The following is a 24,206-nucleotide window of genomic DNA, read 5'->3' on the forward strand; positions in this document are numbered from 1 at the left end:
TGGCCAATCCAAACACTAGCAGTGCCCTCCACCCCAAATACATCCAAACTTCATACATCAAACTCTCTCAGACCAGTGCCTGGATATCCTGCCTTAATCCAGCCAAGTTAGTGTGTGTACACAAAGATGTTGACAAATACTGGTATCTACAATGTACATCTCATCTTATCCCTTGAAAGCTTACTACGAGGAGTATTTTTCAGCGGAAAGGAAAGGAACCCTTGCTTCATTCTTCCTCACTCATACCTCTCTCATAGGTTGCATGGTGCAAAAGACTTGTAAAATCTTCATTAATCAGTACAGGTTCCGGGAGATTTATCGATCGGAACGGACTGCCTTGTAGAGGAGTAGGCACCGTTTGTGACCCGTGTTCATCCTTTTGTGTTCTTCTGTGAAAATAAAGAGAGGCAACTGGAAAGCACAATACCACAGAGCAAACTTTCAGCTTAAACTGTCATCATGGCAAACTTCAATACAAATACGAGCACTCGTCCAAACCCAGGACAACTGAGGAGGCACTCCGGGCCCAGCACCTGGGCTTGCCTGAGGAAGTTGCATTGGATAGAGTTCACTAACATGACTCTGGGAGCACCTTCTCCTGGCTGCAGGACAGTGTCATGCCAGATACGTTCTTAGATATTTAGCCAAGTAACTAAGGGCTGGGTGCACAAAAGGAGTTAGGTGTTGGGATGTGTCCAACACCTAGAAAATCCCTGAGATTCACAAAGGGCATGTTATTCGTGTGGCCTGGAAAACGAGCCCCCCCGGGTGTCCCACACAGTGCATCTAGGCGCAAGTGGGCTTTGGGGCACACACAATTCACATCTGTAACTGCATGAGCCAGGGGAGTAGCTAACACCAGCTGCTTTGCGTTGCCTTATCAGAGCAGCGGTTTCGCAAAGCGGCAGGCAGTCACGTGGAGCATTCTGGGGCTTTTGGCATTGCACCAGCAACGTGCACCCAGCTCTCTCTCTGGCCGTCTGGCAGCTCAGCCAAGAGGGGAAAGCGGATGATGAATGCAGAGACTCTCCCCCACAACAGGATGCACGTGCCATGGGCTCGCTTTGCTGCGGAACAAGTGCAAGGTGTGCAATGGTCCACGCGAGAGACACAAGCTATTCAGAACCCTTGCAAGGAGTTGCAATAGATGAGGAGAATTTCACACAGGAAACACAGTGTACCTGGCAGGCTACAATCTCCACTGACTAAGGGTCCAACAGACTTTTCCTATTCTGTCCTACAGAGGTTCTTATACCACGCTCACCACTATAGTATCTGAGCGCCTTCAAGTTGTGCAGTAAGTGATGTGGCTAACATCCGTTAGGATTCTCATCCCTGGATGGGTCTCAGTCTGCTGTTACCAGCAGCACACAGCAGCTTCCGAATGCTGTCAGCAGGAGGGCTAGTAACTATAACAACAACAGACAGCACCAGCAGCAAGTTGTCCCAGGTGCTACAGATTCCCCATGGCAGCCAGCTTAGGGAGTGAGGGGACCAGCAAGCATCCCATTCTGTCAGTGTACAGGTCAACTGTCACCTCAACCACCTCGTCACAGAGATGCTGGCACAGTACCCACATGCACTGCATGAGTCGTATGTACTTGGATTGCCTTGCCTGGCAGAGGAAGCTGCATGGTGGCATTATACCAGTACACACACTACTATTGTCTGCAATACTCCTAAGGGTCCGTCTTTTGTAATATTGTCCGTGGGATTTTCAAAAGAGGCTAAGTGACTTGGGAGCATAGTTGCCATTGACTTTAGAGGGATTGTATAATACTGTATGCCATTGGCTTCCAATGGGACTGCGTGATACTGTATGCCATTGACTTCCAATGGAACTTGTGCTCCTAAAGCACTTTTGAAAAGTTTACCCTACATTTTTAAACAGTTCTATATTTTTCAGTAAAACCTTAGGTGAGGTTTACCTTGAAGTTACTCAAGTCACTTTTCACTAACTCTGTTGGATCAACAATGAGGACGTTAAAGCTGTTAATCATTTCTCTGGTGTGTTGGATACGTAGAACATCTAATCTGAAATGCTTGATGTGCCTCTAGAGGCCAGCATCTTCTCTACTCTACAGGGAATACAGATGTCTCCAGAAATGAAGCTAGTCTGCACTAATGGAGGCCACTGCTAATTAACAATGAGCACTTCAGGACACTCTAGATTTAGTTCCTTACTTAGTTTTCACTTTCCGGGATTCCCGACGTTTCTCTTGTTGCAGCTGTTCAATTTTCTGTTGCATTTCCTCTTGCTTGGCACTGATCACTTCAATCTTCGACTTGGCATCACTGAGCTCCTCCTAAAACGCAGAATAAATTCAAACATCACTTAGAGAATTTAGATACTAATGCTCCCTGGTCGTGATGGAATGCCTGGAATGATACTATGCTCATGAGTACAGTCCACATTGATTAGAAATTACTGGAATAAAACTATTGGTCAGATGATTATTCTCTTGCAGTTACAGCATGTATCACATACATGCTGTGGTTTTGGACATGTAGATATGTATTATCCAGCATGTATTGGAAATCTCTGCCAAGACCTCCGTTACTGGAGTATGTTTGGGCACCTTAACCAGCATGAGAAAGGAAGCTCTTGTAAGGCAGAGAGAGACAGAGTCAAAGGGCCTCATTCAAAGCCCATTAAAGTCAATGGAATGACTCCCAATGTCTTTAATGGCCTTTGGATGAGAGACGCAGAGAGCAGCTGGTAGTGCCCTCATGCAGTCCTCATCCCACAATGGGGTCACTCACATGTAAGTATTTGCAGGATCGGGAACTTAGTTTGCTTTTTTTATTTTTAAATTATCCATTTAACCTTTTTCCCATATAACTTCCTATGGGTGGGTGGAGTGGGAGGAGCTAGACGTGGTGCTGCAGAGCTGGGGGAATCCATCACCAGGAGTTGAAGCCATCTCTCCCCCTGCTGTGCACTGCCAGAGAGGTGCAAAGCTTCTAGACTGGGGGCCAGGATCTGCCCCAAGGCTGGAGTTTCAGTGTTGCTCAGGCGTTTCTCTCCCACTGAAATCAATGAGCCCAACTTTCTGAATGACTTTAGCCCACCCTTAGAGGGTTTTATCTGAGTTCATTTATCTACATGTTCTGTTTCCCTCTCATGAAAGCAGACAGGCTCTGTTCGAGCTTCAATATGACTCTGTAGCAATGCCCTTCAGCGACGACCTACAAAACCCCTGCTCTATAGCAATGCCCTTCAGCGACGACCTACAAAACCCCCTGCTCTCAGGCACTGGCTGTGCAGTAGTTCTGTGATGAGGGACATATGTATACTCGTTATCAAGACTCATTTTCACTTGTGACCTATGATATGACGGGACTGGCTCTGGGTCTCTACAGTTGAGTCCAGCTAGTTCATTAATCCAATGTGATAAGCAGCCGCACCCAGAATATGGGGTCCAAGTAGTTCATTTTCTCTGTTTGTTTTAGTTTAACTCATTTCTGGGCTTGGCCTGTAGCTGCATGCTCTTTCATGCTGTTCAGAACAGGAGAGGGTGTTGTGGCATATTTAAAAACTGGGTTAAAATTGTAGGCTCGCATTATAAATAAGGGGTTTTCCTAGTCTTGCTTGCAGCCTAGGGGACTTTGTAGGGATGTGTGAAATCTGAGCCTAGCAACAATCAGTCTGCAGCCAGACAGCCAAAGTGTGTTGAGTTGTCCTCTCTGTGGTAGGGAGCAGCCTGCTTAGTCTCTCTCTGTTTTGGGGTTCTTATGTTTTGTTCTCAGTTCTAAGAAATAGTCATGTTACATTGCAGTCTTCTAGCAAGGACACTTACGTTTTTATTAAAGACCTCTGTGAGCCTGCACTGAATGTAACAGGTGTCTGAGGAATGTAACAGATGTGAATAGCTCCTACCTTGAAAGAGTTCAGCGAATTCTTCATCTCGGACACTTTCTCTTCCATTGTGCAGTGGCAGCTCTTAACCTTCTCCTCCAGAGCATACTCTCCATGCTGAATTCTTGAAAGTTCCTGCATTGCTTCAGTGAAACCAGTTTTTAGTTCAGAGGCCAGTGCCTGCAACTAAAAGGAACCAGAAACAATGTGAATCCAAGCCCTCCTAACCTGCTGTTAGTAGCAGTGTCCCTTAAGTTAATCAGAACCTCAATTTGGCATGAGGACACAAGGGCTTATCTAACCCACTCATTGCGGTGCTCGGCAGTAGCGTAGCTAGGGGGGAGCAGGGAGAGCGGCCGCTCCCCCTGAGCACATTCCCCAAAAGTGGCACCTTTTTAACTCACTCACAAAAAAACGTGCCACCCGCTGTGGCGCGGTCTTCGGCGGTGGGACCTTCACTCACTCCGTGGGGCTTCGGCGGCATTTCGGCAGCGGGTCCTTCAGTACCGCCGGAGACACCCGGAGCTAGTGAAGGGCCCGCCGCCGCCGAAGACCCGGAGCGCCGCCCCGTCAGTAAAAGCACCGCCGGGTGAGTAAAAGCGCCGCAGTGGGTGGCGCCTTTTTTTCTGATCTCTCCCCCTGTTCCTTCCACCTGGCTACGCCACTGGTGCTTGGTCCTCATCTAAGGGTGCCTGGGCCACAGGGGTTGATAAGCCTGTTACTTGGCTTGGCTAATAGACCTAAATCATTTAGCTCAGGCAGTAACAGCTCATACCTTTAGATCCAGAAGTTCTCAGGTTCAATTCCTTCTCAAACTACAGTCTGTTCACCTCTGAAAGGAGGGAAAAGCTAGTCTGAGGGGAAAGGTGGCCTGGATATTAAGGACAGTAAATGGCACCTAACATATTTACATAACAAAACAGTCAAAAGTTAACAAGCAGTCAACAAATTAAACCATTCTTGAGCAAGACCCTCCTCAGATCGCAAGGTGCCAACTCTCCTCAGGCAGGCTTAACGCTGATTTCTAAAATGGAGAGTTTCCCTTGCTCCTCGAGGGTCAGTCATGCCTTCTCCCTCTGTGGGAGAAGTGGGGAGCACCTGTCCTACCCCAGTGGGAGCTCCTGGCACACACATTGACTGTGGTTTGTATTGCAGTAGTACCTTCAGCTCCTGGCTCCATTCGGAGAGTGTGACCGACAGCACCCCTGAATTCACACCCTACACACCATTGTAATAATCTTTGTACAAAATATGCCTTGTGAAGTATCATTTGAAAACTAATAACTCTCTGGTCAATAATATCATGGTAAAATGTCTGCAGCAACATTATATGTAAAGTTATGAAATCCCCTGTATGATGTTATTAGCACATGTCCAAAACCACACAGCCCTGCCTAGGCAACGTCTGTTAAACAGGCCTGTTCTAAACAAAGGAATGTGTGTTTACTTCAGTTTCCATAAAAGTAGTAAATAGGGTCCTTGAGACAGCAAGCATTTCAGCAAACCCAGGTGGGAGGAAAGAACATGGATCCTTTTTCACCACCAGACTCCTTGTCACTTCCTTTACTCTTTGCATAAACTTTGCTTTGAAAGCTAATCTTCAGAAGAATCCATTTCAAAGGTTCACTGGACTATAAGAGAGAAGGGCAGAGAACCCCAAGTTCTTTCACCTGAGAAGACACAGGCACCAGCACCATCTTGCTGGAAGACTGTAGGTGAGAAAGGTCATCTTGAGCAAAAGCCTTGAACCAAAACTTGCTAGATTAAGTTTTAGACTTTTAGATGTGTGTTTTAGCTTTTAGTTGCTGGTAACCACTTCTAACTTCATCTCTTATATTTGAATTCACTTTAAAACTATCTTCTCTTGTTAATAAACTTGTTTTATTGTTTTAATCTAAACCAACCCAGTGCTGTGTTTAAACTGAACTGTTTGGTAACTCCAGTTTAAGTAGCAAACTGTTGCTTATTGTATAGGAGCAACTTAACTTTAATATCTGAACTGTCCAGGAGAGAGCTTGACAGTGCAGAACACACAGTTTGGGGAAATTTGGGGTCACCCTCCAAAAAATAACCAAGGCTGGTGGAAGGCGGAGTATGACTAGTGTGTTGCTGCCAGGCAGCTGGACCAGGGCTACGGTTATACACAGACACTCAGGGTGTAACCTGCGTGGTGGCAGGCTGTTTGTGAGTGGCCCAGGCTGGGAGCTACAACAGCAAAGCATTGTGAGGCACCCAGGGTTACAGGGCAGGCGGTGACACAACCCCTCACTGATCAGGATTGCACCCCAGAATGAGAGTGTCATGTAGTCAAAGCAGGATTTATACAAAGCTTGTTATTTTAACTGAGGTTTGCACTTCAATCACTGGTGTAACACTTTTAAGTGATTCTCAAGTGTGGTGGGTGGGAACAGTCAAAAGAAAGGTTACAGCTTTATTATTTTCTGTTTGTTTATTTCAGGAAAGGAAAATAGAACAAAAGTAAAGCATAAACATGGGCGACAACAAAGCAACTACCAAGTGAGAGCTGGTCGGGCTGGAGAATGAGCAGAAAGACCACGAATGTGGACACCAAATATGGTTAGCTGAGCAGAAAGTGGGAAGCAGAGATGAGAGCCAAGGAGAGGGGGGCAGAAAGGCAGCAGCACATTGGCGGGCCATGGAACTGAAAGAGATGGAAGCCCAAGAAAAGGGAAGACTGCCGGCCCGGAGCATAAGGGACAGGCAGGACAGATTCCACCATCCCCAGCTACTCCCTCCATCCAAGGAACACCCAGCTGGGATAAGTCGTGCCCTGCATACAAGGAAACGGACTGTACTGAAGAATACCTCATCACTTTTGAAAGGCTAAGTGAACTACATAAAGTTCCAGAAGACAGGCCAGTCCCCAGACTGATTGCACAACTCCTGGGTAAAGCTTTAAATGTATTGAATGAAATGCTGATTGGAGAAGCTTTGATATATCCTGAATTTTAAAAAGCTGTCTTGCAAAGGTTTCAAATGACCCCTGAGGTGTACAGGTTGAAATTTAGAAATCTCAGGAAAAGTGCTGGAATGAGTCAGAATGAGTGCCTATAAAATGTGTGACCTAATGAGAAACGCAATATGGGATACATCTTTAAATCCTCTACAGGAAGTTGCCATCCTTTGACAAGAAACTTATTATTCTTTTCTCTATAACTAGATCTAAGTGCTGTGGTGCTAAGCAAACTGCTGCTCCTGAGCTGAATCTTTCAAACTGGGAACAGGGAGGCCTGGTAGTTCTGAGTGTGTCCAGGGGATAAGGGGCTGGATGCTGCAGGGAACACTCCGAGGACTCGGGAGTTGGTGTGTGCCTATTGCTACTGGTACACAGAGAGCGAGAACTGAGGAGGCCTGGAGGGCAGTGCTTGTGTTGCCAGAGATTGGTGGTTTCTGGGAGCTGTTTCACAGCAAGCACAGATACGTCTTCCTTATGCTAAGGGTCAGTGGTGGTGAGGTGCATCACAACCCTAGGTACCCCTGGGCAGCGTCTGTTCCAAATCTACCCTTAATTCCATCCATTATCTCTGTTCAATCCCTGGACATGCACTTCCAGAGTTATTTGGGAAGGGGGAAAAAAGCAGAATGAAATAGGAATTTCCACAGGATTATAGTGGTGCCCCCTTTGTCTGCCTCAATCATAATGAATACATTAATGAGGGCCAACCAACAATTCTCCAACACCACCTACTATAACAAACTCAAAGACAACCCCACACCACAGTTTACCCAATTTAAGGATATCATCAAATCCTTCCCCAGATAAACAAGGGAACCCAGGCAGACCCATTATATCTGGCCACGGCACTCTTACTGAAGCAATATCGGGACTCAGACGCTATCCTCAAACCACTCTTCACACAAAGGGCCAGCTTCCTCCAGGACACAACCTACTTTCTCAACAAACTCCGCAACATCAACAACCTCCCTCAGAACACCCTCCTTGCTACCATGGATGTCACCTCCCTGTACACCAACATCCCTCACAAAGACAGCATCGCTGCCCGCCTCAAATATTTACAAGACAGTGGACAACCCTCAGATCTCCACTCCAAACACATTGTCAAACTCATCCATTTCATCCTCCCGCATAACAATTTTACATTCAACAACAAATGCTTTGTCCAAACCATGGAAACAGCCAAGGGTACTATGATGGCTCCCCAATATCCCAACCTCTTAGTGGCACCTTGAAGAATTTCTGGACAAATGCACCATGAAATCAATGATATACCTGAGATACATTGATGATATTTTCATCATCTGGACAAATGACTTCAGCTCCCTCATGGATTTCCATCAACAATCACCATCCTTCTATTAAACTCTCTCTGGAACACTCCCACACCAGCATCCACTTCCTGGATACCATGAAGAACTTCAACAATGGAACTCTACAGGCAACTATATACAAGAAACCCACAGATCACCACAACTACTTCATAGATCTAGTAACCACCTCAAACACATCAAGAAATCTGTTATCTACAGCCAGGCACTGAGATACTACAGAATATGCTCTGAGGAGAAAATCCAGGATATACATCTTAACACACTCAAAACTGCCTTCTCCAAACAAGGACACTGCACCAGAGAAGTAGATAGCACCATGGAACAGGCCACCCAAATACCCCGAGAAAACCTGCTTCAATACAGAAATAAAACCCGCTCTGTCTGCACACCACTAGTTGTCACGTACCACCCCGTACTGCAACCCATACGGGATATCATCCAACAGCTACAACCCATACTCGATGGGGACCCCATCCTGAAAAAAATCTTTCCTGAACCCCCTGTTCTGACCTTCAAACAACCCCCCAACCTCTTCAAAGTCGTCATCAGAAGCAAGCTCCCCAAAGACCAGGACACCCCAACTCAAAACGGCACCAGACCATGCCAGAACAGCAGATGCAAAACCTGCAAACATATCTCCACTTCTATGATGATCAACACCCCCCCCCCCCCACAAGACACCTTTCAAGATCCATGGGTCCTACACATCCCTATCACAACATGTGGTGTACCTCATCCAGTGCACTAAATGCCCCAATAGTAACTATGTGTAAGAAACCAGACCATCACTATGCTCTCGAATGAACTCACACAGGAAAATGATAAAAGACAAAAACACCATATCACCTGTGGGTGAACCCTTTTCACAAAGCCATCAATCTATATCTGATCTATCTGTCCTCATCCTCGAAAGAAACCTGCAGAACACTTTCAAAAGATGAGCCTGGGAGTTTAAATTCATAACTTTGCTAGACACTAAAAATCATGGACTGTTTCCCCCCTGCCTTCATGACTGGAGGGATGTTCATGGGTCACATCACCTGGAATGGTTCCCTTGAAATGTGTGTTGTTTACTTACGAAAAACAATCTGTTCAAATCTTGTATTTAGCAGTGACACCTTGAGTTAGTTCCCAGACGTGAAGAAGAGCTCTGTTTCGTTCGAAAGCTTGTCTCTCTCACCGACAGAAGTTGGTCCAATAAAAGATATTACCTTGCCCACCTTGTATCTCTAATATCCTGGGGCCAACATGGCTGCAACAACAACTGCGTACCACACAGGGTATTATTAACTATACTGTTTGGAAACAATTAATACAAGAAACTAGGCCTGAAAACTTCCCTCTCCCAACTCCATTATTATTAATTATTTCTATTATTTATTATTATTTTAGTTGCCTCACCAGGCCTCAACCAAGCATCATTGTGTATCCTACCCTCTTATGCTGCTGTTCTGAAGTTATAAATAAATGGTACGTTACTCAGCACATGGCTCTCATCTCTTGTTAATGAGCCCATATGCAAATTGTAATTTCACAGAAATATTACTGCCAGGACTTTCCGCAAACCCTAAGCACCTGGGCAATTTCAGTTAATTTTCCCACCTATCCCCAGTGGAACGGCCTGATGCCTTGTCCTATCATGGACTAGCTAATAGCTATACTACTATTAGATGCTAGAAGAGCTACTAGAGTCTTACATTTATTGATGATCATGTTTCTAATGGCAGAGATTAGTACCCCTTCTGGTCCTAGAGCTATACACCGAATCCTCACCTGGTGTAAATCAGTGTAACTCTATTGACTTCAGGGACTTGAAATCAGTGGGGCTATGCTGCTTTATGCAAGCTGAGGATCTGGCCCTAGAACTGTTACTAGCAGCACAGGGAGGGAAAGATAGTAGTGGCAAAGAGGGAAAAGGAGGGGGAAAGTGGCAGGGGTAAGAGCAACAGTGGGGGATGGAAGTGTTGAAACTATGCTACAAGCAGTCTGCATTTTAAAACTATTCCCCACAACTTGTACATATATATATATATATATATATATATATATATATATATATATATATATATATATATATATATATATATATATATATTTTGTAAACTGCAGTTAAAATGGGGCCTCACTGCAATTTGAAGAAAGTTACGTCATAGAGCTGGGAACTTTATACTGAACGATTAACACAGACCCAGATCTTTGGCGATAGACAAGGAGCAGAGTGCAGCTCAGGAAGGGAAGGAGCAACCCCCCTACTGAAGCCAATGTGCTTGAGTGTTCATCAGCTGTCTCTCGTTTTGCACTCACAAGTGTGTGTGCACCCAAATGATGGGATGGTGACATCTAATTACTTGGCTGAGATCACAAATCAGTCATCTAATTTGCACCTGGCTGTGAGCAAAGAGGTCAGACGGAAACACCTTTCAGAAGGACGGCCAGTTCATAACATTTGTCCATGCAATGTGCACATCTGCCTGTATTTTTCCTTTGAATGAATTTTGGTTGTAAAGACTATTAATCTGTTCTTCATTCTTTAAACTTGGAATTATTCAGGGCATATTGCTTGTCTTTACCTGAGAAATCTGTGTTGCAGGGTTACTCACTGGCACATTTTCAGTTTCTCCTGTGGGAATAAAGAACTGCAGTCAATTAAAATGACTTATTATGATTGCTATAAATAACTGGAGCAGAGTGCTGTGCCATCCTCCGCAGATGCAAATCTCTTTTCAGGACTTAGTCCTGTTCTGGAAGATGTGGAGACCACATAGTTTGCAAAATCAGCTGCAGTTATAACATGAGAATTGCCAGAGTGGATCAGCCCAGAGGTCCATTTCGTACAGTATCCAATCTCTCACAATAGCCAGGTCTGGATACTTCATATGAAACTGCAGGAAACCCCCTAATACACAATTATGACTCCTGCCCACTAAGAGTTCCTTCCTAACCACCATCAGTAAGTAGTTGGTGTATGCCCTGAAGCATTATGGTTTATTATTATTAAAAATTCTGTTTGTTTTTTTTAAATCCTATCTACGTGTTCCCATTATCAATATAAATTTTTCAATCCTTCTTTAGCATCCTTCCGAGCTCTTGGCCTTTATGATTTGTGGCAATGAGTTCCACAGATTGATTGTGTTGTGGGTTTTCTAAAAAAATATTTCCTTTTATTAGCTTCAAATGTGCTGGTTTCAGTTTAATTGAATTCCCCCTTGCTCTTGTATTATGAGACAGGGTTTAAGATTTTTCAAAAGCACTTATGTGATTTAGAAGCATAAATCCCATTTTCAAAAGTGACTTAGATGCTTAGGTGATTTACTCTAAGGCTGGTTGAAAATTTTTCATCGACACTGTTCTTTGATGGAAAATTGGGTTTTTTTTTCAAAAAGTCTCATTTCTGCAGAAAGCTGATTTTTCCACTGAAGACCTTGCATGATGAAGGAAGGCATTTTGGACACTTGAATAGTAAGAAGCAGGGACTATTGGCCCACATTAGCAAGGGATGGAGAGGAATATTATAAGAATCGTGCCAGATGTTTAGCTCCGAAGACGGCACCCAAACCATCTGTCCAGTTAGTTAACATCCATAGCAAGGGACCCATGAATCTTGTGTGTATTGACTTTCTGTCCTTAGAACCTGAGAACAAAGGGAACACTAACGTATTAGTGGTAATGGATCATTTCACTTGATACGCCCAAGCGTCCCCCAATGTGCTACCCACTGTAGCCAAGATATTATGAGACAAGTACTTTGTGCACTATGGTTGGCCTGCCAGAATCCACTCTGATCAGGGGCATGACTTTGAAAGTAGACTTATCAAAGAAATATTACAAATAATTTGGGATCAAACCTGAGACCTCTTGCTCTTAATGCATAAGCCTCTACTACCTGAGCTAAAAGACACCTCTGTCAGCCAAGCCTGTAGCAGGCTCATCAGCTTCCTGCTGGCCTAGGAACTACTAGAGGGGGACAGAGTGCCACATTGAGCAGGCATGGTTTACTTGTATCTGTTATACCTTGTAAAATTGCCAATTATAGAGAATCCACCACCATCCTTGGTAAGTTGTTCCAAAGGTTAATTACCCTCACTGTTAAAAATGTATGCCATAGTTCCAGTCTGAATGTGTCTACTTTCAACATTGGATCTTCTTATACCTTTGTCAGCTAGAGTGAAGAGCCCATTATTAAATATTTGATCCCCATGTAGGTACTTTTAGACTGTTGCCGAGTCACCCCTTAACTTTCTCTTTGTTAAGCTAAATAGATTGAGCTCTGTTGTGATAATTGGACCTAAAAACTTACCCTGGTTGCATTCAGCTGTAAAAAATGAGTGTAAGTGCATAACATGTCCCAATAACTTACAACAAGAAACGGTTACTCACCTTCTCGTAACTGTTGTTCTTCGAGATGTGTTGTTCATGTCCATTCCAAGCAGGTGTGTGCGCGCCGCGTGCACGCCAGCCGGAAGATTTTTCCATAGCAGCGTCCGTAGGGTCGGCTCCGGCGCCCCCTGGAGTGGCGCCTTTATGGCGCTGTATATAGGGGCCAGCGGACCCCCCACCGCCCCAGTTCCTTCTTGCCGATACTCCGACAGAGGGGTAGGAGGGTGGGTATTGGAATGGACATGAACAACACATCTCGAAGAACAACAGTTACGAGAAGGTGAGTAACCGTTTCTTCTTCTTCGAGTGATTGTTCATGTCCATTCCACGCAGGTGACTCACAAGCCCAAGTCTAGGGGGTGGGGTCGGAGGTCACTGCAGACTGGAGGACTGCACGGCCAAATGCAGCATCCTCCCTAGCCTGGTGCGTAATGGCGTAGTGAGCCGTAAAGGTGTGGATTGAGGACCAGGTGGCCACTCTACAAATTTCCTGTGTTGGGATGTGGGCCAGGAACGCAGCTGAAGAGGCCTGCGCTCTTGTGGAGTGGGCCGTGATAGGCGGGGCTGGTATCTTGGCCCGACTGTAGCACTCCTGGATACAGGTTCTGATCCAAGCCGAGATCCTCTGTGACGTGACCGGGAGCCCCTTCCTACTGTCAGCCACAGCGACGAAAAGTTGGGTCGACTTCCTGAAGGGTCTCGTCCTTTCTATATAAAACGCGAGAGCTCTGCGAACATCCAGAGAATGCAGCCTGCGCTCCTTAGCCGAGGAGTGCGGTTTGGGATAAAACACGGAGAAAAATGTCTTGACCCATGTGAAATGGGGAAACCACCTTAGGTAGGAACGCAGGATGCGGCCTGAGTTGGACCTTGTCCTTGTGGAAGACGGTGTATGGAGACTCGGATGTCAGAGCTCTGAGTTCCGATACCCTCCGTGCTGATGTGATAGCCACCAAGAACGCGACCTTATATGAGAGGTATAACAGCGAGCATGAAGCCAGCGGCTCGAATGGGGCCCCCGTGAGGACAGACAGGACCAAATTGAGGTCCCAAGCAGGGACAGGTTGATGGATATGTGGGAACAATCTGTCAAGACCCTTAAGGAACCGTCCAACAAGTGGGTTTGCAAACACTGAGGTCCCCCCCTCTCCAGGGTGGAATGCGGAGATTGCAGCAAGGTGGACTCGAATCGATGAGAGAGTTAGTCCCAGGTGTCTCAGATGTAGCAAATAGTCCAAGATGAGAGGTATCGGGGCGAGCAAGGGGCCCTGACCGTGCTGTATAAACCAGAGGGAGAAGCGCTTCCACTTGGCCAAATACGTAGACCTTGTCGACGGCTTCCTGCTTCCCAACAGGACCTGTCTGACCTGATGGGAGCATTGTAACTCCAGTGGGTTTAGCCATGGAGCATCCAAGCTGTAAGGTGGAGTGACTCCAGGTTCGGGTGAAGGAGGCGACCGCGATCCTGCGTGATCAAGTCCGGTAGTAGGGGCAACTTGAGTGGAACCCTCGTAGACATGTGTAGGAGAGACGCGTACCAATGCTGGCGTGGCCACGCAGGAGCTATGAGGATGAGTTGAGTGTGATCTCTGCGGGCCTTGAGGATCACCTTGTGAATCAAGGGAATCGGGGGGAAGGCGTAAAGAAGCCCGTCAGCCCAAGAGAGGAGAAACGCATCTGATAGGGATCCCTGACTGTGTCCCATGAGGGAGCAGAATTGACGACACTTCCTGTTCTCGTTGGAAGCAAACAAGTCCACTCGGGGATGACCCCAGAGTCGGAAAATTGAGAGAACTACATCCCAGCGGATAGACCACTCGTGACCCTGGAACGAGCGGCTGAGAGTGTCCGCGAGCGCGTTGTGCGTGCCGGGGAGGTAGGATGCTATCAGGTGAATTACGTTCTGTACGCAAAAGTCCCGTAATGCTTGGGCCTCCTGGCAAAGGGGAGAGGAGCGAGCCCCACCCTGTTTGTTGATATAAAACATCGTTGGAGTATTGTCTGTGAGGACAGAAACACACTTGCCCGCGAGCTGGGACTTGAATGCCATGCATGCGAGGCGTACCGCTCGCAATTCCCTGACATTGTTGTGCGATGAAAGATCCTCCCTCGACCAAAGACCTTGGGTCCGGAGGTGGCCCAGATGTGCACCCCATCCCTGATCCGACGCGTCCGTTACCAGGGTCTGGGAGGGCTCTGGTTCGAGGAAAGGGACCCCCGCGCAGACCACCCGTGGGTCGAGCCACCATTGGAGGGAGTCCAACACTGGACGAGGTAACGTCACCACTGAGTCTAGGGAGTCCCTGACTGGCCGATAAACCCCTGCCAACCAAGATTGGAGAGGGCACAGTCTGAGCCTGGCGTGTCTGACGACATAGGTACATGCTGCCATGTGCCCTAGTAATTTGAGGCAGCTTCTTACTGTGGTGGTAGGGTAACTTTGGAGGCCGAGAATGATGTTGGACAAAGTTCGGAATCTGGCCTCTGGGAGATATGCTCTGGCTTGTGTCGAGTCCAGAAGTGCTCCTATGAATTCGATTCTTTGTGTTGGAGAAAGAGTGGACTTGGCCTCGTTGAGTAAGAGGCCGAGGGAGCTGAAGGTGTGCCTGATGAAGACCACCTGAGCCTCCACGAGTGCCTTGGTCCTGCCCTTGATGAGCCAATCGTCCAGGTAAGGGAATACCTGGATCCCTTGACTGCGGAGGAAGGCTGCCACGACTGCCATGCACTTTGTGAAGACCCTTGGGGCTGCTGATAGACCGAAGGGTAGGACCGTGAACTGTAGATGAACGTTGCCGACGAGAAACCTGAGGTAACGCCTGTGGCGAGGGATTATCGCGATATGGAAGTATGCATCCTTTAAGTCGAGGGCGGCATACCAGTCTCCTGGATCCAGGGAAGGAATGATGGAGGACAGGGAGACCATGCGGAACTTGAGCTTCTTGACAAACTTGTTGAGACGCCGCAAGTCCAGAAGAGGTCTGAGGCCCCCTTTCACTTTCGGTATTAGGAAATATCGAGAATAGAAGCCCTTGCCCCGTAGTTCTCGAGGCACCTTCTCCACTGCCCCTGCTGTAAGGAGGGACTGAACTTCTTGAAGGAGAAGTTGCTCGTGAGAGGGGTCCCTGAAGAGGGACGGGGAGGGGGGCTGGTGGGGCGGGAGGGAGGAAAACTGAATAGAATATCCCTCCTCTACCGTGCGAAGCACCCAAGCGTCTGACGTGATCCGGGCCCACGCACGATAGAAGGGGGACAGACGTGATGAAAAGGTAAGGTTGGGAGGATCCAGAGATCTGTCCGGTAGGCCGTCCTCGACTGAACCCTCAAAATGGTGGTCTAGGCCCCTGCGGAGGCCTTGGTTGGGCAGAAGACTGTCCGAAGGGTTGCTGTTGTTGCCTCCTCCTGCCAGTCCGCAGTCTTCTGCACAGGGCATCACCTCGATTTTGAGGTTGATATGGACGCGGGGCCTGTGGCGGCCTAAACTGCCTACACTGAGTAACGGGTGTGTAGGCCTAAAGAACGGAGGGTGGTCCGCAAGTCCTTTAGGCTATGGAGCCGTTTGTCTGTCTTTTCTGAGAAAAGCGTGGGCCCTTCGAAAGGTAAGTCCTGTATAGTCTGTTGGACTTCATGAGGAAGGCCGGAAACTTGAAGCCAGGCTCCGTGCCTGTACGAGACCAGTAGCCAACGTGCACGAGGCCGAATCGGCTGCGTCCAAGGCTGCCTGAAGGGAAGCTCGAGTAATTAATCTGCCCTCCTCGACAAGGGCCGAGAACTCGGTTCATGAATCCTGCAGGAGGAGGTCCGTAAATCTAGACAAAGCCGAGCACGTGTTGTGTCCATACCGGCTCACTATGGCCTGCTGATTGGCAATACGCAACTGTAGGCCCCCCGTTGAATAGCCCTTACGTCCGAAGAGGTCCAACTTTTTAGCCTCTCTATTTTTAGGAGTGGATCCCTGAAAACCTTGTCACTCCCTCTGGTTGGCCGCATCCACCACCAGGGAGTCCGGCGGGGGGTGCGTGTAAAGATGTTCATAGCCCTTGGTTGGGACAAAATACCGCCTCTCAGTCTTTTTGGCTATAGGGGCCAATGAGGCTGGAGTTTGCCACAAGGTGCGGGTTGTGTCCGCAATGGTTTTTATGAGGGGTAGGGCCACCCTAGATGGGCCTGACGGGGCCAGGATATCAATTACAGGATCGGTGTCCACCTCGATCTGTTCCGTCTGTATCGAGAGGCTCTGGGCCGCTCGAGTAAGGAGCTGTTGGAGGAGTCTATTATCCTCTAAAGCCGGAGTAGCAGAAGTTCCCGCTACTGCCTCATCTGGAGATGAAGAGGAAGATGTTCCATGTAGCTGCCCTTCATCTAGCACGTCTCCCTCTGTAAGGGCCTGCGGCACACGGTACTCCGGCTGCGCGGCCGGTGCGGGCTCAAGATGCGGCACCGCGGCCGGTACCGGGGTCGCCACCGAACGCCGAGGAGTGCTGGGCGGTGCCTGCGCTGAAGGAAGCAAAGCCCCTGTCGGTGCCGTTGTTTGACCAGGGGGTGCCGTAATGCCTTGTGGCACACTCCTGTCAGACGGCGGTGCTGGTGGCGGTGGCATTAGCGGCGGTGCCCCAGACGCTGAGGAGACAGAAGCGGTTCGTGAGCGGGGCCCGTACGCCTGACCCACCGACTGATGGTAGGCCCATGGCGTCCAGAAAGGCCACTGTGGAGGTGGTTGCCACTCCTGCTGCTGATGCCACTGTGGTGGGTATGGTTAGGCACTCCTACGCGAGGACGATCTGCTCCTCGATCTGTTAGAACGGTAGGAGTCCGCCTCCGAGTCAGAAGTCTCTGAATAGGAGCGGTACCCACAGTCGCCGGCTGGGGTGCTCGCGCCGGTGCCGCTACCGTGGCGCCGCGTGGAGAGTGCGGTGAGCGCATCGCCGGTTTACCCTTAGAGTGATACTGGGGCCCGGCGGCAGCCGGAGGTTGTCTGCACCGGTGCGGTGACGCCGGCACCGGAAGGTTCAAGAGGTCTGAGGCGGCCTCGAACGCCTCAGGCGTCGATGGGAGGCGGACCTCCTCCATAATGTCCGGGGATCTATACCGTTCCGGACTCTACCTTGCCCTCTCCGGGGCGGGAGTCAACGGGATGGCCGGATGGGTCTGCGGCGCGGGTTGCTCCGTAACAATCGTGGACTGCGCCCGACCTTTAGAGTCCCCATGGGGAGATTGCTCGGTCCGCGGCCTGTTCTTTTTAGCCGGCACCGGCGAAGGAGAGCAGTGTCTTGTCGAAGACGATTTCTTATGCGCCGACTCTCTGCGGTGCCGGGGTCTTGGGGCCTTGGCCTCACGACCTATCTCCGGTGCCGGGGCACTGCGCACTGAGGATGAAGTGCTGGGTGCCGGCTCTGAAGGTCCGGGATCCGATTGCGGCCGCAGTGCCGCCTCCATTAGGAGGACTTTAAGTCTCTGCTCTCTATCCTTGAGAGTCCTGGGGTGAAAAGCCCTGCAAATAGGACACCTGTCCCTTTGATGGGTCTCCCCGAGGCACCGCAAGCACGAAGAGTGTGGATCACTTTTCGGCATAAACTTCCCGCAGTCCCGACAGAGTTTGAACCCTGGGGACCCGGGCATGCCCCAGCGGGGCGACGAAAAGTTGGGGAAAACCCCCCCAACTGACACCTAACTATCTAACACTAACACTAACTACTAACTAATAAACTATGTACAAGAACTATAGAACACTGTCACGATTGCTAAAGAGCAAGAGAAGTTCCAGCTAGCCGTCACCGGCGGTAAGAAGGAACTGGGGCGGTGGGGGGTCGGCTGGCCCCTATATACAGCGCCATAAAGGCGCCACTCCAGGGGGCGCCGGAGCCGACCCTACAGACGCTGCTATGGAAAAATCTTCCGGCTGGCGTGCACGCGGCGCGCACACACCTGCTTGGAATGGACATGAACAATCACTCGAAGAAGAACAAATGTTTATAAGAAAAGGTATGAAATGGACAAAAAGACGGAATGAACAAACAAAAAGGCCTGCTGCTGTAACTCAGGGACTGGGATCATGCCTGGTAAGCAAGAAAAGTGTGGAACCAGAAATCAGTGAACCAAAACTGGTGTGTTGGAAACTAGCCCTAATTGATGGACAAAATAATGAAGGGACAGGCTATTGTACCCACCATTCCCTTCCTGGGTCCTTAAAGAAAGAGACCTTGGGAGGAAAACTGGCTACTAGACTGAACCTTACCATCATGGCCGCTACACCCACCATCTCCTAGGACCCCAGTCCTGAGAGATAACCGGGCCAAAGAGGGACCCAGATGACACCAGCACCTCTACTGGCTCTGGCTGAATCCTGAATACAACCTGGGATGTGAGACTTTGTCTCTCTCTCCCCCATGGGTATCCTTTTCCTTCTTCACTCTCTATTTCTTCTCTTTCCCATCCCTCTCCTTTTTCCTTCTAACAAGACTCTGGCATAGCCAGCCAAGACTGTGTATTTTGCAACATAGCTGTAAGCCTGAGACCAAAAAAGGCAGCTGAAAGCAATGCCCTAAACAGCCTGATGCTAGTATGAGTTTTGGCGTGGCTAATCAGACCATGTGCTGTGCTTGTGTTTATCCAGTAATGAGGTTGCAAGTAAGAGTCAACACCAGACACACACAGATTTCCTATCTTTGCTGTTCTTTTCTTTCCCCTTTTGCGGGTTTGTTTCTTGTTTTGTCTTCTACAAAACAGGATCAGACTTTAACAACAGCAGCAGCAATGACGGCTCCAACCCATCTCAACTAGCTGCTTCTCTTTTCCCCAAAAGGGCAGTTATTACCATCTTTAATACCAGCTTAAAGACTGTCAAATGGGTTTTTTCCTTCTAAAGCCTCTCTCTCTAGCCAAAGGGAAAGGGAACAAGGGATGTTGTTACACTGAAAGCCGTAATTAATAATTTACATTTCAAATGCTTTAACTGTATTTCTTTCTTTTCTGTATCTTTAATAAACTATTAAAAGGCTGTTTGATGGTGTGTTTGCCGTGGTACTAAGCAGGCTGAGGTCTCTGTATACCAAACCCTGGACCTTGTTTAACACTGTGTAATGTTGGATAGAGTGACTGGCTCATATTAACACCGTTGGCCCATATTCCACCTAAGTGAATACAACAGCTCCTTGACTCTGTCACTGTAAGGCAAGTTTTTCTAATCCTTTAATCAATCTCATTGTCAGAGCAGTGCTAATACCTGGAGAGCTCGGAGAGCAGGTGAAAAGACCGGGGCATATGTTGGTACATGCCGATACTTTTCCTTTGTTCTGTTACTATTGGTTTCTCTCATGCTGGCCTGTGACACTTAATTCATGCAGCATCTGCACTGAATTCCCACCCTGTATCCAATTCTGGGGTTTAAGCGAACTCTGTTTATGGGATCAGTGAACAGGTACCCTACTTCCAAGGACCTTGTTGCCACACATATGAAGTAGGAAGCTAAAGTCTGAGGGCTAGATTGTTCCTAGCCCTAATGCGACTGCACAGGGGAGGAGGAGTGGACATGTTAGAGCTTCCTGGATCGCAACTCCCAGCACTCAAAGAAGTACAGGGGCTGCACCTCAGAGCAAGTGGCTGCAAATTGTTCCCCGCAGTGCAATTGGGGAGCTTTCTGAGGCGCAGTGCCTCCCAGCATCCTCCTTGGGCAGCCTTGCTCAGCCCCTCTGTGCCTTAAACAACATAATCGAGCCCTGATTAGTTTGCCCCTGGGGGGGAACTGGACGACTGTCAAGGAAAACAGGACACCTGTGCATTGCCCTATTATAGTCTGTGATGCCCTGATTCAGGGAAACATGAGCTAATTCTCCACGGAATAATGGAAATAAGAGACAGAAGAATTATTAGGTCTTCACGTTCATCTCTTCCCTACACACACACATTCCGACATTGTCGGGTGTGTTGTCCAGCCTAGTTTTAGTTGTGCCTCCAGCCCTAAAGGTCTGGTGGGTGTGTTGCAACACTCTCAGGACTGGTCTGCATTGCTTGATGCCGAACCTGTCTGATGAAATAAGAGAAAGAGGCAGTATGCAAGGTACAGTGATGTGCGGTATTGCCAACCTCACTCAGCACCCTGAAATCATGAGATTGGCCTAAAAAATTATGATTTTTTTTTTTTTTTAAATAGGGTTCTTTGCTTTGCTTTCTGGCTCTGGCCCTGCAGGGTGCACTCAGGTCACATTTTCAAGATTTTCACCGCAACCATGAGAACTAGAAACATACTTCTGTTTTAAAATGCAAGCTGAGTGTCTCACAAACTCTCATGATCCAGGAACTAGGTCTTTGAGAAAAAAAATCCAATATGGTGAGACTAGCACTGAAATCCCCTGCCTGAGGGGAGCATGTGTGATCCCCCGACTGTCTCCCCCGAGCCTGAGGGGGAGCGTGTGTGATCCCCCGGCTGTCTCCCCCCAGCCTGAGGGGGGAGCGTGTGTGATCCCCCGGCTGTCTCCCCCCAGACTGAGGGGGGAGCGTGTGTGATCCCCCGGCTGTCTCCCCCCAGCCTGAGGGGGGAGCGTGTGTGATCCCCCGGCTGTCTCCCCCCAGCCTGAGGGGGGAGCGTGTGTGATCCCCCGGCTGTCTCCCCCCAGCCTGAGGGGGGAGCGTGTGTGATCCCCCGGCTGTCTCCCCTTTCCTGTTTTATTATAATAGATTTATAGATTTGTACTAGAGTATTTTGGCAGTAACATGAGGAACCTACAGGTCGCATCCTGTATGATGAGCTGAAGCAAGTTAGTATACTTATGCTTTTTACCTTTGGCATAGATAAGGGGCCAACCGATTGCCCTCTATAAACTTAACTTAACAGGTATACCACAAAAAACAGGGCAACAACCACCACCAAACCAGTTCAGGCCAGAAATAACAGATGTGCGGCTGAACTAATTGTCATTAATACCTATGACTATGCCATGTTACACAGGGCAGAAAGGGTTACACAGCTAGCAAGCTAATTGACCCAGATTCAACCTTTAGAGACATATTAGTAGATAATTTTTGTGTGTTTACATATATATTCTGAGAAGTTAACAATGTAACCAAACAGTTCCTGTCTATCACTATATTCTGTTAATTCAGAGATCAAAAGATTGAAATGAACTGTAAATGCAGTGATATCACTTTCTTAACTTCTCTTTGAAGTTTGTGGTAAATCACCTGCAAATGGCAGGAAATAGGCAATTGCCTTATGTTAATCCATGTAGCTAATTACCGGTGATGCTTAGGAAATAGGAGGTGTACTTCAAAGCTAGGATGATTGCTTATTGTTCACCCAAGGACTGCATGCTGTCAAGAGGCTTCCCCGGGAACTGTATACAGTTCTCTTGGGACCTGATCCTTTCATCTCAAATCGCCTTATGCTTCATCAGGGGAAGCTTGAGTTCCATTCTGGAGCACCCTGATATTAAACACTGGACTGAACCCATGGACTCATTCTGAAAGAGCTCTTTGCAACTCTATAGCTCACCATCTCTACTATGAAACTGACCTAAGAACTCTATTCATGTCTGTATGTATAATGATCTTTTATCCAACACACACTCTTATTTTTTAATAAATTTTAGTTTAGTTAATAAGAATTGGCTGTAAGCATATATTTGGGTAAGATCTGAAATATTCATTTACCTGGAGGGTAATGTATCTGATCCTTTGGGATTGGTTAGAACTATTTTATACGATGAACAAGATTTTCAGTAATCCTCATCATATTGACTTGGCTGTCTGGGTGGAAGCCCAAGGCTGGGTTGCTTTAAAGGAACTGTATTCTGGCTTGTGAGTAACCAGTAAGGTATTGTAAAAGCTGTTTTGTTGCTGGCTGGGTGAATCAAAGTATTGGAATAACCACCAGTTTTGGGGATTATCTGCCCCATTCTTTGCAGTTTGAGCAATCTCTGTGAGGCCCTCCTGGGACTCCAGTCACAGCCAATCTATAGAGTAAGCGTAACCTAACATTTTGTGGATGAGGAAATTAAGTTTGGATATGGAAGGTGAGCATACAGTTCTCAGTCTCTATAAGAGTGGCAAATCACCATGTTTAGTTAGTTAATTTTAGTCAGGTTTTAAGTTAGCTTCTCTTGGGTCTTTCTATAGCTTTCTAGCTCTCTAGCTTCTCTTAAATTCTTCATCTTCCACTTGAGAATTGAGGAACCTGGAGCATCGGACTCTTTGACATGCCAGAGAAGAGGCTGGTCCTTTGTCTCTTACACCAGGCTATCAAGGAACCGTGTGAGTATATTAATCTAATCAAATGTACCTCTAGAACAGTATTATTATTATTCTGTAATTGTGATTGATTACTTTTCCCTTTATGTCAATAAAAGTCTTTAAGACTATTTCTGTTCTCAGTGTGAGTGTCTTTGTCATACATCCCCAGGGACCTTGCAAAACTCTGTGTAGCCTGATTCTGGGACAAGAACCATATTATCTTCTGATCAGATTAATTGGCGAGCCTATAACCCATATTATATAAACAATAATATTAATCCCCTAAAATCAGGCAACAGTGCAGATTTATTTTAATAAATACAGCTTAAAAAGACAATGAGGAAATTAATTTGGGAGCTCAAAGGCAAATGCAATTGTTGTTGAGTAATCTAGGCACTGATGCTCCACTGATGGATCTAGCAGAGAGGAGCCGGGAGTGTGAATAAGAGGGAGAGGGCTCAGCTGCTATTGGAACTCCTCTGACGACATAATCCGGGAAGTGAACTCCTCTTTGAATCCAGTGGTTTTGTATTTAGGAATCCTGGATCCAGGAGTTGATGAGCTAATGGGGAAAGACTTGGTCACTTCTCTGACGTCTTAATACGAAGGGCTCAAGGGTGACTCTGTGGCACTGTGCCCCAAGGAAAAGGTGCTTCAGGGATGCACCCCCCTGGGAAGATCAGGGAGGCAGAATTATTTCCAGAGGGAGAGTGTTCAGGGGTGTGTGAAGGCAGCACTCTTTTTCCTGAGCTCCTACCCAATTCCTCAGGCCAGTGCAGACATGAGAGAGGAAGGGCCATGGCTCCCCTCCTCCTCTGCCTCCTTTGGAGTGTTTTCTCATGCTGGTTTGTTACACATGGGCCCCAATCCAAAGCCCACCAAAGTCCGTGGGGGTCTTTCCATTGGCTTCAGTGGGTGTGGATCAGGATCACTTCTATGAAGTGCTGACTCTACATCAGATTCTGTAGCCTGCTCCCGAGTAGGGGCAGATGGGGAAGGGCTCCGGACACCCTCCCCCCAACCATTGCACTGTTCAGAGCAGAGCTCCTCTTTAAGGTCAGCGGGTATCCAGCTGAAATCCCCACTTACCACTGGAAATTCGCCGCACGCATCGGGTCCAGGGCATAGCACACTAACACAGAGCTGGGGAAAGTTAGATACTTGGGCTACCTTCTCATTTTCTGCTGTGACACCAAATGAATCTCAGCAGTCTGTGGGGATATCAACGAATTGAAGGCATCCTGGAGTAAATTTCCATTTCAGCTGGGACTGAGTGCACAGGCCTAATTTAGTAAAACTAATTAAAAAAATTAACCCCATTGATCCTATGCTTAATTTAATTTGCCTGTGGAGATACAGCCCAGAATCTGGAGGAGAAAATACAACTGTACTCTGCTCTCATTTATGCCCTTCCTCTGAAATCCTTTTGCACCAT

At 47.7% G+C, this 24,206-nt stretch overlaps 1 protein-coding gene across 1 annotated transcript in view; it reads right to left on the bottom strand.

Moving 5' to 3' along the window:
* Positions 1 to 15,980, bottom strand: part of ARHGEF33 (Rho guanine nucleotide exchange factor 33) — a 35,891-nt gene extending 19,911 nt beyond the window's left edge. The window contains 5 exon segments of the mRNA XM_065401504.1: positions 247 to 389; positions 2,185 to 2,306; positions 3,881 to 4,045; positions 10,741 to 10,790; positions 14,243 to 15,980. Coding sequence (XP_065257576.1) covers positions 247 to 389; positions 2,185 to 2,306; positions 3,881 to 4,045; positions 10,741 to 10,790; positions 14,243 to 15,980 — 2,218 coding nt within the window.
* Positions 15,981 to 24,206: the final 8,226 nt, after the last annotated feature.

Source organism: Emys orbicularis, chromosome 3, assembly GCF_028017835.1.
Source record: "Emys orbicularis isolate rEmyOrb1 chromosome 3, rEmyOrb1.hap1, whole genome shotgun sequence".
NCBI lineage: Eukaryota > Metazoa > Chordata > Testudines > Emydidae > Emys > Emys orbicularis.